The 15,245-nt window shown below is 49.9% G+C and overlaps 1 protein-coding gene across 2 annotated transcripts in view; it reads right to left on the bottom strand.

Moving 5' to 3' along the window:
* LOC134908793 (low density lipoprotein receptor adapter protein 1-A-like) overlaps positions 1–15,245 on the bottom strand; it is a 110,427-nt gene that overhangs the window by 57,670 nt on the left and 37,512 nt on the right. For both annotated transcript variants that reach the window (XM_063914912.1, XM_063914914.1), the window contains exons 5-7: positions 14,411–14,483; positions 13,969–14,019; positions 1,050–1,147 (exon numbers count right to left, since the gene is read on the bottom strand). In XM_063914912.1, coding sequence (XP_063770982.1) covers positions 1,050–1,147; positions 13,969–14,019; positions 14,411–14,483 — 222 coding nt within the window. The remainder of the gene's footprint in view (positions 1–1,049; positions 1,148–13,968; positions 14,020–14,410; positions 14,484–15,245) is intronic.

The raw sequence follows: 15,245 nt of genomic DNA, 5'->3' as shown, positions 1-15,245 counted from the left end.
CCGCCCACTGTGCACCATCCTCTATACCACCGCCCAGTGTGCACTATCCTCTATACCACCACCCAGTGTGCACCATCCTCTATACCACCGCCCACTGTGCACCATCCTCTATACCACCACCCAGTGTGCACCATCCTCTATACCACCGCCCACTGTGCACCCCGCTGTATACCACCACCCAGTGTGCACCTCCATCTATACCACCGCCCAGTGTGCACCATCCTCTATACCACCGCCCACTGTGCACCATCCTCTATACCACCGCCCACTGTGCACCATCCTCTATGCCACCGCCCACTGTGCACCATCCTCTATACCACCGCCCACTGTGCACCATCCTCTATACCACCACCCAGTGTGCACCATCCTCTATACCACCGCCCAGTGTGCACTATCCTCTATACCACCACCCAGTGTGCACCATCCTCTATACCACCGCCCACTGTGCACCATCCTCTATACCACCGCCCACTGTGCACCATCTTCTATGCCACCGCCCACTGTGCACCATCCTCTATACCACCGCCCACTGTGCACCATCCTCTATACCACGCCCACTGTGCACCATCTTCTATGCCACCGCCCACTGTGCACCATCCTCTATACCACCGCCCACTGTGCACCATCCTCTATACCACCGCCCAGTGTGCACTATCCTCTATACCACCGCCCAGTGTGCACCATCCTCTATACCACCGCCCACTGTGCACCATCCTCTATACCACCGCCCACTGTGCACCATCCTCTATGCCACCGCCCACTGTGCACCATCCTCTATACCACCGCCCACTGTGCACCATCCTCTATACCACCGCCCAGTGTGCACCATCCTCTATACCACCACCCAGTGTGCACCATCCTCTATACCACCACCCAGTGTGCACCATCCTCTATACCACCACCCAGTGTGCACCATCCTCTATACCACCGCCCACTGTGCACCCCGCTGTATACCACCACCCAGTGTGCACCTCCATCTATACCACCGCCCATTGTGCACCATCCTCCATACCACCGCAAGCAATGTTCAGCACACGTCTAGTTAATACCCTGTGCGGGAATGTCTTCAGGGATCCAGAACATACATCCGCAGGCACTGGCTGGTCACCATCCAAAGTGAAGGCATCTGGAATCTGGGCGGAGTGATCTGAGATGGAGAAATATGGGGAGTGAAGGAAGATATATACAGATAGATAACAGCACATTACATAGAAGCATCTCGCCCACTGGGCCTGATCTAGATGCAGTTACAACTGAGTGATTATCAGACTGTGCATGTGTCGCTGCCGCAGTGTGCACATGGCAAGATACCGCTGCGGAACCGCTCGCAGTGAGGAATCAGTCACAGAGTGATTGACAGGAACAGGCCATCTGGTAAAGGGAAGGGTCTGTGAAGACGAAGACGTGTCGTCACTGTTTTTGTGGGTGTGTCTCGGCACGCGACTGCGATGTAGTATACATAAAACATGGCGCCAGTGCCGCAGCTCCCGCGGCTATTCTGCACAGCTATGGAGGCACTCTGCGTCTCATCTTTTCTGGAGTACGTCGCTGCATTGCCTCGCAGTTCTGTCGCAGTAAAGGATCGCTGCGATATCGGTATTAGGCCCATTGTGTCAGATACTGATGGAGTAATTACTATCACACATCACATGGTACATTTACTGCTAATGTCCAGACCTCGGTGTGTCTACCGTAACCGCACTGACAGGACACGCCGGCTTTCCACCAATCACCACCCCACATCTAATGAAGTAACAGCACTGACAGGACACGCCGGCTTTCCACCAATCACCACCTCAGATCTAAGGAACTAACAGCACTGACAGGACACGCCGGCTTTCCACCAATCACCACCTCAGATCTAAGGAAGTAACAGCACTGACAGGACACGCCGGCTTTCCACCAATCACCACCCCAGATCTAAGGAAGTAACAGCACTGACAGGACACGCCGGCTTTCCACCAATCACCACCTCAGATCTAAGGAAGTAACAGCACTGACAGGACACGCCGGCTTTCCACCAATCACCACCCCAGATCTAAGGAAGTAACCGCACTGACAGGACACGCCGGCTTTCCACCAATCACCACCCCAGATCTAAGGAAGTAACAGCACTGACAGGACACGCCGGCTTTCCACCAATCACCACCCCAGATCTAAGGAAGTAACAGCACTGACAGGACACGCCGGCTTTCCACCAATCACCACCCCAGATCTAAGGAAGGGTTACACAAATCCTAAGAAGTAATACAGAGAGTACATGACATGGGCGTCGGGTTTGCCAAGAAGGGGTATTCACTAAGAATCACCCGGAGAAGCCGGGCTCACCATATTCCCACGGAGCGCAGGATGGCGTCACCACGCAGTATGATGTTACCAGGCGTCATCATTGGATCATTTATCATGTCCAGAGGTCAGGAAGAGGGGGTGACAGGGGTCGTACATACAAAGGCCCCACAAGGATAAATTACAATTCCTTTATTACAGATTTGTTCTCCATAACCGCTAACTTGTGCTATGTTTAATGTTTGTTATATGTTATTTATATAAATGTTCAGCCCTTTTGTGTATGTGTATGGAGGCTGTGGACGGTGGCCCCACGGGGACCCCTGGAGTGTGCGCTGGTCCTGTAATAATCATTATCTATAGAGCATATATTGTGATTTATACTCCTGAGGGCTGCTGTGGGTGTGAGGGGCACTTACTGTACAGCAGGGGTGGGGAACGGCCGGCCGGCGGGCTATATAAGGCACTTACTGTACAGCAGGAGTGGGAACGTCCGGCCGGCGGGCTATATAAGGCCCTTACTGTACAGCAGGAGTGGGGAACGTCCGGCCGGCGGGCTATATAAGGCCCTTACTGTACAGCAGGAGTGGGGAACGTCCGGCCGGCGGGCTATATAAGGCCCTTACTGTACAGCAGGGGTGGGGAACGTCCGGCTGGCGGGCTATATAAGGCACTTACTGTAGAGCAGGGGTGGGTAACGTCCGGCCGGCGGGCCGTATAAGGCCATTACTGTACAGCAGGGGTGGGGAACGTCCGGCTGGCGGGCTATATAAGGCACTTACTGTACAGCAGGGGTGGGGAACGTCCGGCCAGCGGGCCGTATAAGGCCATTACTGTAGAGCAGGGGTGGGGAACGTCCGGCTGGCGGGCTATATAAGCACTTACTGTATAGCAGGGGTGGGGAACGTCTGGCCAGCGGGCCGTATAAGGCACTTACTGTATAGCAGGGCTGGGGAAAGGCCGATCGGCGGGCTATATAAGGCCCTTACTGTACAGCAGGGGTGGGGAACGTCCGGCTGGCGGGCTATATAAGGCCCTTACTGTATAGCAGGGGTGGGGAACGTCCGGCTGTCGGGCTATATAAGGCCCTTACTGTAGAGCAGGGGTGGGGAACGTCCGGCTGGCGGGCTATATAAGGCCCTTACTGTATAGCAGGGGTGGGGAACGTCCGGCTGGTGGGCTATAAGGCCCTTACTGTAGAGCAGGGGTGGGGAACGTCCAGCCGGCGGGCCGTATAAGGCCCTTACTGTACAGCAGGGGTGGGGAACGTCCGGCTGGCGGGCTATATAAGGCCCTTACTGTACAGCAGGGGTGGGGAACGTCCGGCCGGCGGGCCGTATAAGGCCATTACTGTATAGCAGGGGCGGGGAACGTCCAGCCAGCGGCCCGTATAAGGCCCTTACTGTACAGCAGGGGTGGGGAACGTCCGGCCGGCAGGCTATATAAGGCCCTTACTGTACAGCAGGGGCAGAGAACGTCCGGCCGGCGGGCCGTATAAGGCCATTACTGTATTGCCAGGGCGGGGAACGTCCGGCCGGCGGGCCGCACCGCCTTTTCATCCGGTCAGTGCTGCAGCCGCTGCTATGTGAGGGGAGGAGAGTGCAGCGCCTCTCCTGCCCCTCAATGTGCTCAGTGATCTCCGGCGGCGGCAGAGTGATGCACAATGGTTTGTTAGCCAATCAGAGCTCGTGGACATACAACGCCGGCTCCCGATTGGCTAACAAACCTCATTTGAGATGCCCGTCGCTGGAGACCGGACTTCACGGAGCATTGAGGGGCAGGAAAGGCGCTGCGCCCCCCTCCCGACATAGCAGTAACAACAACAGAGGCAGCGGTGAACGTGGAAGGGTGGGGAGGGGTTTGGCACTGTGTGGGGCAATATGTACCTGGCACTGTGGGGCAATGCGTACCTGGCACTGTGGGGCATTTGTGTATCTGGCACTGCGGGGCATTTGTGTATCTGGCACTGCACTACTGGGGGCATATGTGTATCAAGCCTCATTTTAATTGGCCACGCCCTGTGTGGCATGTGGCCACACCCATTTTCACAGTGCCACAAAGGTGCATATCTACTGGGGCATGACTACTGGGGGCAGGCTAATTTTTAAGTTGCTAATTTTTGTATGGCCCCGAATGATTTTATAAATATCCAAATGGACCTTGGTAGAAAAATAAAGTTCCCCACCCCTGCTGTATAGTGATTGCCTGGTTGTTGTACATCACGCCACTATACATCATCTCTCATAGTGTGCAGTATGTGCAATCTCAGAGCGGCCGGGCTGGACTGCAGAGGGCGCAGGTCACAATGAGATTTACAAGTAATAGGATTTGGTACTTACCAGATAAAGCCTTTTCTTGGACTCCACAGGGGGCACTGGAGTACTCTTGGGATATGGGCGGGGTGTTAGCAGGATAGACACATTTAAATATTTAAATTAGTAACTCTCCTCCCCCTCCATACTCCCAAAGGTACCACAGTGTTTTTTACTAAGCCGAACAGGAGCGATAGAGAGGTTGACCAATAGAGAATTACATATAACATTACGGACAACTAAACAGGTGACACAATAATAGATAACAATCACCATAACATTTGAACCAGTCGGTGATAGTGTGTTACCATAAGATCCTCTGAACTTACCACAAACCAGGTAAAACTGCTCTGGGTGGGCGTCCAGTGCCCCCTATGGATTCAAATAAAAGGATTTACCTGGTAAGTACCAAAATCCTATTTTCTTTTTCATCCACTAGGGGTCACTGGAGTACTCTTGGGACGTACCAAAGTTTCCCTTGTGGGCGGGAGAGCAGTTTGGCACCTGTAACACTAGGCGGCCAAAGCTAGATGCTGATGCCGCAAACGTATCAAACTTGTAAAAGCGCACAAACGTGTGCACTGACGACCATGTAGCCGCACGGCAAGGCTGTGTCGTAGAAGCTCCCCGACCAGCTGCCCATGAAGTTCTCACAGAACGTGTGGAATGAGCTGTTACTGATGTAGGCGGCTGTAACCTAGCATGAAGGTAAGCCTGACGTATGGTCAGTTTTATCCATCTGGATAAGGTCTGCTTAGAAGCTGGCCAACCCACCTTGGCAGCATCATAGAGAACAAACAACGTATCCGTCTTACGAACTGTAGACGTTCGGGTCACATAAACACGTAGTGCACGTAACACATGCAAAGTAGCTGAAGTTCCTGAACCTTCTGATAACACAGGAACTACTATTGGTTGATTGATGTGAAAAGATGACACTACCTTTGGCAGGAAAGCGGGATTCGTCCGAAGTTCCGCTCTGTCATCATGAAACACCAATTACGGTGGCTTGCATGACAAGGCACCCAAATCTGAAACACGCCTTGCCGAAGCCAAGGATAGAAGAAAAATTGTTTTCCAAGTGAGAAATTTAACATCCACTTGTTGTAAGGGTTCAAACATGGAAGACTGTAAAAAATCTAAAACCAGATTCAAGTCCCATGGCGCTGTAGGTGGAATGAATGGAGCTTGAACTCTGAGGACACTTTGCAGGAAAGTGTGAACTGTTGGCAAAAGGGCCAAAAGCCTTTGAAAGTAAATTGACAAAGCAGATACCTGCACCTTCAGTGTAGATAAACGCAGTCCTCCATCTAACCCAGTCTTTAAAAATAGCAAAGACGGGATAACTTGAGAGAAGATGTCGGAAACTTCCGAGCTTCACACCAACCTATAAAGGCACTCCAAATCCTGTGATAATGAGCTGCCGTAACTGGCTTCCTAGCTCGTAGCATGGTTGGTATAACTGATTCCGGAATGCCCTCTCGTCTCAAGAGAGCGGTTTCAACAGCCACCCCGTCAAACGCAGCCACGCTAAATCGGGGGTACAAGAATGGCCCCTGTTGTAGGAGGTCTGGATGTAGCGGGAGCATTCACGGAACGTCTGCGAGTAGTCCGCGGAGATCCGAGAACCAAGCTCTCCGAGGCCAATGAGGCGCCACTAGTATGACTGTGGTGGACTCTCGTTTGATCCGCTTTAGCAACAGAGGGAGCAGCGGAAACGGTGGAAACAGATAGACGAGGCTGTACGGCCACGCGATTGTGAAAGCATCCACCGCCACTGCCTTTGGATCTCTTGTTCTGGACACATACTGGGGCGTTTGATGATTTTGGAGAGATGCCATTAGATCCACCTGTGGGTAACCCCACCTCTGGACCAACATGTGAAACACTTCTGTATTTAATGCCCATTATCCTGGATGAAAATCCCGACGGCTGAGATAATTCGCCTCCCAGTTGTCCACTCCTGGAATGAACACTGCCGACAATATCACTTGGTGATGCTCGGCCCAATTGAGGATTCAAGCTACTTCCCGCATTGCCATGCGACTTCTCGTTCCTCCTTGTTTGTTGATGTATGCGACAGCCGTCGCATTGTCTGACTGCACCTGGACAGTCTGAGACCGGAGCATGTGCACTGCTTGTCGCAGCGCATTGTAAATCGCAGAGTTCCAGGACATTGATTGACCGTAATCTCTCTCTGTCTGACCAGAGACCCCTGAAGCTGACAATTTTGGATCACAGCTCCCCAACCTCTGAGACTCACGTCCGTCGTCAGAATTATCCAATTCCAGACTCCAAATCTTTTCCCTGCGGTTAGATTGTGTACTTTGAGCCACCAGAGTAGAGAGACTCTAGCCCGTGGCGACAACCGCACCCTGTGGTGAATCTGCAGATGCGAGCCCGACCACTGTGCGAGAACATCCAGTTGAAAAGGACGTGAGTGAAATCTTCCGAACTGAAGCGCTTCAAAAGCCGCCACCATTGTGCCTAAGAGGCGAATGCACAAATGTACCGAGACTGTGCGTGGCTTGAGCACTAATTGTACCAGATGATGAATAATCTGTACTTTCTGTTCTGGCCGGTAAATTCTTTAATCCACTGTATCGAGAATCAATCCTAGGAATTGAAGTCTTTGAGATGGAATCAGGCTTGATTTCTTGAAGTTGACAATCCACCCGTGCTGAACTAGTACACTGCCCCTCATTCCGAGTTGATCGCACCAAGCAACGCTTTGCTGCTGGTGCGATCAACTAATTTCCGCCTATGGGGGAGTGTATTTTAGCATAGCAGGGATGCGATGGCTTGTGCAGCCGAGCTATGCTAAAAAAGTTTCACACAAAATAAGACCAGCCCTGGACATACTTACCCTGTGCCACGGATCCAGCAATGAAGGTCCCAGTCCTGACATCAGACATCCGCCTTCCAAACACCTCGCCACGCCTGCGTTGGACTCACCACGCCTGGAAAACGGTGACTACCGCCTGTCCATCTTCTTGCGATCGCCGCTGCGATCACATTTGTCGCTGGCGTAGTCGTTGCCCGGCAACAACGTGCGTGCGCAATGCGACCGCCAAGCATGCGCATTTCCGACCCGTTTGCACCGCAGCGAAGAACCGATGCATGCGAACGAGTCGGAATGACCCCCATTGTACGTTAGTAAGGCATGTTGAAGGAGTATTTGTTGCGACGGAGCTTTGATGAGCAGATCGTCTAAGTACGGAACTATTATCACTCCCAGGGGTCTAAGATGAGCTATCATCACAGACATCACCTTTGTGAATACCCGAGGCGCTGATGAGAGGCCAAACGGTAGTTCCTGAAATTGATAATAGTTTTGTTGCACTGCAAACCTTAAGTACGCCTGATGCGGTGGCCAAATTGGAATGTGTAAGTACGCATTCTTGAGATCCAGTAAAATCATGAATTTCTGTGGCTCTAAACCTGCAATAACTGACCGCAGGGATTCCATCTTGAATTTATAGTAAGTGACGTACTGATTGAGCCCCTTTAGGTTCAATATCGGTCTGGCAGAGCCATCCTGCTTTGGTACTACAAAAAGATTGGAATAATAACCTTGACCATGTTGGTGAACTGGAACCGGAATCAAAACTACTGAATGTAGGAGAGACTGGATCGCGGACTGCAGAACCGCCTTTGTGTCTTCTGACACAGGTAGTCCTGTCTTGAAAAATTGTCTTGGTGGAAGACAATCAAACTCTATTTTGTAACCTTTGAACACTAAATTGCGGATCCACCCATCTGTGGATGTCTGAAACCACGCCAAGTGAAACATCTGAAGGCGTGCTCCCACAACTGAAGATAAGAGATGGGCTGGAAGCCTGTCATGCCACTGGCTTGTCGGTGGACTTAGCATCCTGACGACAACGGTTAGTTGAAAACCACGTCCTCTACCACGTCTACTGGGTATGGTTGTTACTCTAGCACGGCCTCGAAAGGACTGAGGTCTAAAGGATTTGAACGCTGGTCCAGAGTAATTGCGTTTAGGAACCTGTGTAGGCAATGGTAGGAAAACAGACTTTCCCCCAGTGGCCTGAGCAATCCATTTGTCCAATTCAGGACCAAACAACATCTCGCCAGCATAAGGTAACATTTCTATTCCTTGTTTGGACTCTGCCTGCCACGAATTCAGCCAAAGTGCACATCTAACCTGGCCGACGTCCATAGAATCCGTACCTAGATAGATACTCAGCAGATTCACAGATGTGATCAGCCAGAAGTATAAGATGGTCTTCTTGTAGACCCAACTTGAGCTGTGTTGCCCATGCAACTATAGCCTTGTTAACCCAAACTCCAACCAAAGCAGGTCTAAGCAATACCCCTACTGCTGTATACATTGACTTTAGCATAGCTTCTAGCTTACGCTCAGACGAGTCTTTAAGCGTCGTGGCAGCTGGTACTGGAATGGTTAACTTCTTAGACAGTTTGAACACAGAGGAATCCACAGCCGGTGGATTTTCCCATTTAGACGTCATAGAATCCGGGAACGGGTAGCTAGACAGAAACCGCAGAGGCATAGAAAACAGTTTATCCGGATTTTTCCATGCTTCTGTTAACTGCCTATTAAGAGAATCTGAATAAGGAAAACACACCGGTGTTCTGGTCTTTTAGCAAATAACACTTCATCCTTTGAAAGAGGTTCTTCAACTTCCGTAAAATTGAGAACCTGACGTACTGCCCTGATGAGATTATCAATGGCCGGACTATCAATAACCTCACTATCTGACTCCTGGCCCAATTCCCCCTCCTCATGTTCCTCTTGAGATATTGAATTGTCAGAATGCAGCAAAGCTGAAACTGGTAAATTATAAGACAAATGATAACTATTTTTTGGAATTGAGCTAGACTTGGACTTTTGTAACCCTTGCAAAGTCCTAGACATGTCCTGTGCCTCTTGTGGTATCTCAGGAGGTATTACTCTAGCCTCAGATCTAGCCGCCTCATGCTCTTTTCGTGCAGTGGCCAACCAGTCACCACATCCGCCAGCATTGCCCATGGAGGATCAGAGTAAGGGTTCGTATTTGATGCCATATTTGCTAGACACACTGTGCATGTGGGAGTACCATCAGGTAACACTCTCACAGACCTTGCAGCTAAGCTGCTTTTTAGGTTTTGCATTTACCTTACTCATGTCACAGACAGACAAGTAGACAAAGACAGACAAGTCCCACGACTCAGTAAAAATGTTACTGAAGTGTGTATAAGAAAGAAGTGCAGTGCATGTGGGACACTACAATCACTGAAACCTGTGCTGTACAGAATTCCTACCAACACCCCTGCTCCTCCAGCAGCAAACTTCCTGCAAGAAGCAGCAGGAAGTATGGTTAAAATGGCGTCCTGCCATGTGGTAACATACACAATCCTATGTTGCAGAAGTGTTACACAGGCTTAATAGCAGCTATTAAAATTAATATTACAAGACATGCAGAAATTTAACTGATCCTTAGTACAGCCAGTGGCGCTGCTGTGGGCATAATCTTCCCCCCTCCCTTCTTGCGATCTTCCCCATGCAGCATCGCTGTATACTTATGGACCGCGGCAGCAGTGAACATGTCTGCGGTCCGACCTAAGACAGAGACGCGTCAGCTTAGAAGCTGACTGCGGCCGTTAGCGGGAGAGAGGAGGGGAGCGGTGGTGGACGCCCAGCAGCGGCTGCTAGGCAGTCTGCAGCTGGGCTGGAGAGCGGCTGCGGCTGGAGAGCGGCTGCGGCTGGGAGCGGCGGCTAGCAGACAGCAGGGGCACGAAAAAAAAAAAAAAATCTTACAGTCGCCACATGGCACGCTGCCGCCCCACACCCCCAGCAAGACAAAGGAAGTGAGCGGCGGCAGGGTGAGCTGCCTAATCACTCCTTACCTGGATACAGTGGAGGCTATGACGGGGCTTCTCTCAGCAAGCTCTGTCCGGCTCCTTCTGCAGCCCCAGGCTGCAATCAGCTCAGCTGCTTGTGGTCTATGGTGGTGCTCCTCTCTTGAGCGCCAACAAGCCAATTGCTGCAGCAGCAGCACCAACAATCCCGGACCCAAGCTTCTTTATAAGCTGGGAAGGGATTGAGTGTAAAAAGTTAAAAAATAGAAGAAAACCTATGGAGACCTCTCCACATGTCTCGTCCCGGTGAGGCACAAAAAACACTGAGGAACCTTTGGGAGTATGGAGGGGGTGGAGAGTTACTAATTTAAATATGTAAATGTGCCTGTCAAGGGCTAACGCCCCGTCCATATCCCAAGAGTACTCCAGTGACCCCTAGTGGATGAAAAAGAAAAGTCTGTTACATATGCACAGTATTGGCTTGCACACCAGCCAAGCGTTGCCGTATGGAACGCAAGCCGGAGGCACAGTCCTGCAGATGAAGGGCTGGGTTAGTGCTTGCTGAACATGCACAATTAGGGACTGCATCTCTGCTAGGTGGGGCGGGTATATGGCTATCATGTAAGTTATAAACAGGAAGTGCAGGGCTGACCCCCCTCTGTCGCAGCCCCCCTTCACAGGAAACAGCAGTCAGCTGAAGGGCTTGTGACATCACAAATGACTACATGGGGTTAATCGTGACTCATTTCACTATACCAATGTGAACTACCCCCTTATCAGCATAATTACCTGTCCTTTATTCTAACAGGGCTCTTTCTAGACTTAGTGACTCCAAATCCACAGGGGTCCCGTGGTGTCCCTGGAAACTTTTAAATATTAGGATTGAAAATCCAACCAATCCCAGAGAGAGAATTGTCTCCTAACTCCACCAGCATCAGAGGTTTTAAAAGGTCACGCGGAAGGGCTTTTGGGCTGAGTTGAGTGAAGCTCCTGCCGTGTGAGGAGTTTTGGAATGAGGCTGTTGCCAGGAATCGAGAGATCCTATCAGCCTGTTGTCTGGAGACCTGGCTCTGCGGAGAGGGTCCAGTATACACAGCCAAGCGTACTGCTCCCACCAGAGCTATGCTAGGTAACTGGTTTAAGCGTGCCAGCAGGAGCTGGGTGACTTATCCGGGTTACCATACTCACAAGAGTAGTGGATTCACACAGGCCATGCGGCCCGGATCAGCAGGACAGGCCTCATAGCCCATTCCAGCAATCAGCACCCACCAGGAGTCACCAAACGTCCTTGTTCCCTGAGGTGGCTAGTGACTGTGTAGGGGCAGGAGTTGTTGCTTTTGTGTGGTTCTTTCTCTGCTATAATCTTAACTGTAATTGTTATTAATGCTACCTGTATATATTGTACAAAGTGTGGTTATGGTATTTCCTGTATAAGGTGTGTTTTGTACCTTGCTATTGTGTGCGTACTGTGTGATCTCAGAACTCGGTAGTGACCCCGGGGCGCCGTGCGGAGCTGTAAACGCTGCCTTTCTCAAGGCGGAGATGAGCGACAGGCGAGAATAATGCACACATGAACCTGGGGTCCTCACACCAGCCCAGGAGGGGACCAGCGTCATCCGATAAATATTACATTGTAGGCAAGTGTCATTTTTGCTGATGCTACTATATACATAAAGATACTGGTGAGCGTGCTTATACTGACTAGGTGGTGATATCAATCAATAACAATGTACTGCACTGGCGAGGGCCCTTCACATTTGGATCAAAATATATTATATTATATATATATATATATATATATATATATATACATATACATACATATACATACACATACACACACACACACACACACACATACATATACAGGGCATACCACACTCTCACCCAACCAAAGCAGCCACTGGGCCAAGTCAGAGTCCACCCCACACACAGGTGGGACCCACAGGACAGTACAGTGGAAATGACGCACTCTCCAGACTTATATACTGATAATCACTCAGTGAGACCTTTTTTTTCAGATTTTTCTAATTAAATTGATTGCTGTTGATTATCAGTATATAAGTCTGGAGGGGTGTAGTATGGTATGTCGGCTGTCTGGGTCTCGGCACACAGCATACCGGCACCGGAATTCCGATCGCCGGCATTCCAACAGCGTGGCGAGCGCAAATGAGCCCCTTGAGGGCTTGCTGCGCTCGCCGCGCTGCAGGCACAGTGGCGCGCTATGAGCGCCACGCTATCTATTCTCCCTCCAGGGGGGGTCGTGGACCCCAAGAGCGAGAAAAGGTGTCGGTATGCCGGGTGTCGGGATTCCGGCACCGGTATACTGTGCGCCAGGACCACGACAGCCGGCAAACTGAAGACCAACCATCTGGAGAGTGCTATCATTTCCACCGTTTTTGAAAATACTGTACTATATTTATATATAAATATATATATATAATATATATATATATATATATATATATATATCTATATCATAGATAGTGTGTAGGTGTGTGTGTGCGTATATATTATATACATACATACATACATATACATACATACATACATACACATATACACACACATACATACATACACATATACACACACACACACTACTGTGCAAAAGATACTGCAACTACATCTATGTTCCTCAACACTGCCCGTTTCTTTGCGCTTCTTCAAAAGAGCATGAACAGCACATCTGGAAACCCCGGCCTCCTTTGTAATCTTTGCCTGGGAGAGACCGTGCTGACTCAGTATAACTACCTTGGTTTGTTGCTGCGCGCAGTCTTGCCGTGGTGTATGACCTGTTACATGAGACTGTCTTCCACAACTTCACATATACAGCAGTTTGGCTGTTCCTCACCCAGTTTTAAACCTCCTACTCAGCTGTTTCTGTTTCAGTTAATGAGTGCGTTTCAACCTACATATGAAAATGATGATCATTATCACCTGTCTGGTATGATTGGTTAATCATACACCTGACTATACGAATACAAAATCCATGACTTTGTGCAAGTGTACCTAGAAGAATTGTTGCTGTTTAGAAGGCAAAGGTCGGTCACCCCAAATACTGATGTCATTCAGATTTCTCTTCTGTTCAGTCACTTTGCATTTTGTTAATTGAAAAAAATAAACTATTAACATTTCATTTTTGAAAGAATTCTTACTGTGCTGCATTTTATCCACACCTGCCTAAAACGATTGCACAGTATTGTATATTACAGAATACATGCATACATACACAATATATACCCCTTCTATATAATCATATACAGGTGCACAGACCGCAAATTACTCCGGCTCATACCTGGTAATGGGTTGATATACGCATAGGTTATAGAATGGTGAACTAAATTCAAGCGGGCATATTTCCTGATGGCACCGGAGCGCCTTAACATTTAACAGGGGAGAGTGCCGATCCATCTACCCAGTATATTTATTATATATATATATATATATATATATATATATATATATATATATATATATATATATATATATATATATACATACATACATACATACACATACATACATACATACACACACACAGTACCTGGCCGGACCTCTGCAGCCTGAAGAAATCCCTGGGACGAATCTTCCTTCCCTAATGAATAGAGGAGACATGTTACCTATAAAGCTGCAAGAATCAGCAGAATGATCGGATTACATGACTGTGGGAGCCGGTTCATCTGTATAAACTTTACATAACAAGATACTTCATACACTACAGAGTAAGGGGCTTATTTACTAAGCTGCGCCCGCTTCCCAAAGCACATAACCCGTCATGCGTCCGCCGCTTAGTAAATAAGCCCCTCTTCTACAAGGTCTGATAACAGAACAGCCGCCGGTTTTGCTGGTTGTAGGACTGCATGTAACAGATCAGTAATGGGATGAGACACGTGGCGGGGGAACATGGAGCTCACTCTCTGCAGGACGTGGACTATGAGACGTCTATGAGGACCACGCCTGGGGCGTATTCTCCGCAGCCTCCATACCTTCCCTCGCAGATTGCCACAGCTCCAGAGCCATTGTGAATGCCTGGGCGACGGTCATGGTCACAGTCTGGGCCTGCAAAGAGAGCAATGCACGCTGGGTAATATGCAGATAATACCGCACTGACCACACTACAACATTCTCTGTCACATGACCCATTACCGGATTTCCCAGAGAGAGTGCGCACTCCAGAGCCAGCGCACTCCAGAGCCAGCAGTGAGAGCCGCGCACATTGCAGAGATCCATTGCGACACATGCCCACCCCGGCGATGGCAGGAAGAAATACCCCCTAGTTCAGAAAGGAGCCAGTGCCCCCTGGAGGGTGTGGTGCCAGCATCATAAAGGGGGAGGGGCATGGTCATGCCTAACCTGCACTCCTGGGGCCCTATAGAGGCCTCGTACTCTGTGCACGCCCCACCCCCCAGCACCCTTACCGTCACTCCCATACTGATATGTGGCGGCTGTACATCACATATAGCGAATACAGGATCTGGGAACGCGCCTCCGCAATGCCTGAGCTACAAACACGGACAGAAAGAGTCACACCTTTTGTCCTGGCACCACCACACTATTGTCCTACCACCATCATGCCACCACTTGCATTGCCCTACCACCGCCACAATCATGCCGCCACCACACCACTGCCATTGTCCTACCACCATACTGCCACCATCACCATCCTGCCACCACTGCCATTGTCCTACCACCATCACATCCTGCCACCACTGCCATTGTCCTACCACCATCACCATCCTGCCACCACTGCCATTGTCCTACCACCATTACCATCCTGCCACCACTGCCATTGTCCTACCACCATCCTGCCACCACTGCCAT

Source organism: Pseudophryne corroboree, chromosome 4, assembly GCF_028390025.1.
Source record: "Pseudophryne corroboree isolate aPseCor3 chromosome 4, aPseCor3.hap2, whole genome shotgun sequence".
NCBI lineage: Eukaryota > Metazoa > Chordata > Amphibia > Anura > Myobatrachidae > Pseudophryne > Pseudophryne corroboree.
Note: the sequence above shows the minus strand (reverse complement) of the source record. Positions and strands in the feature narration are given on the sequence as shown.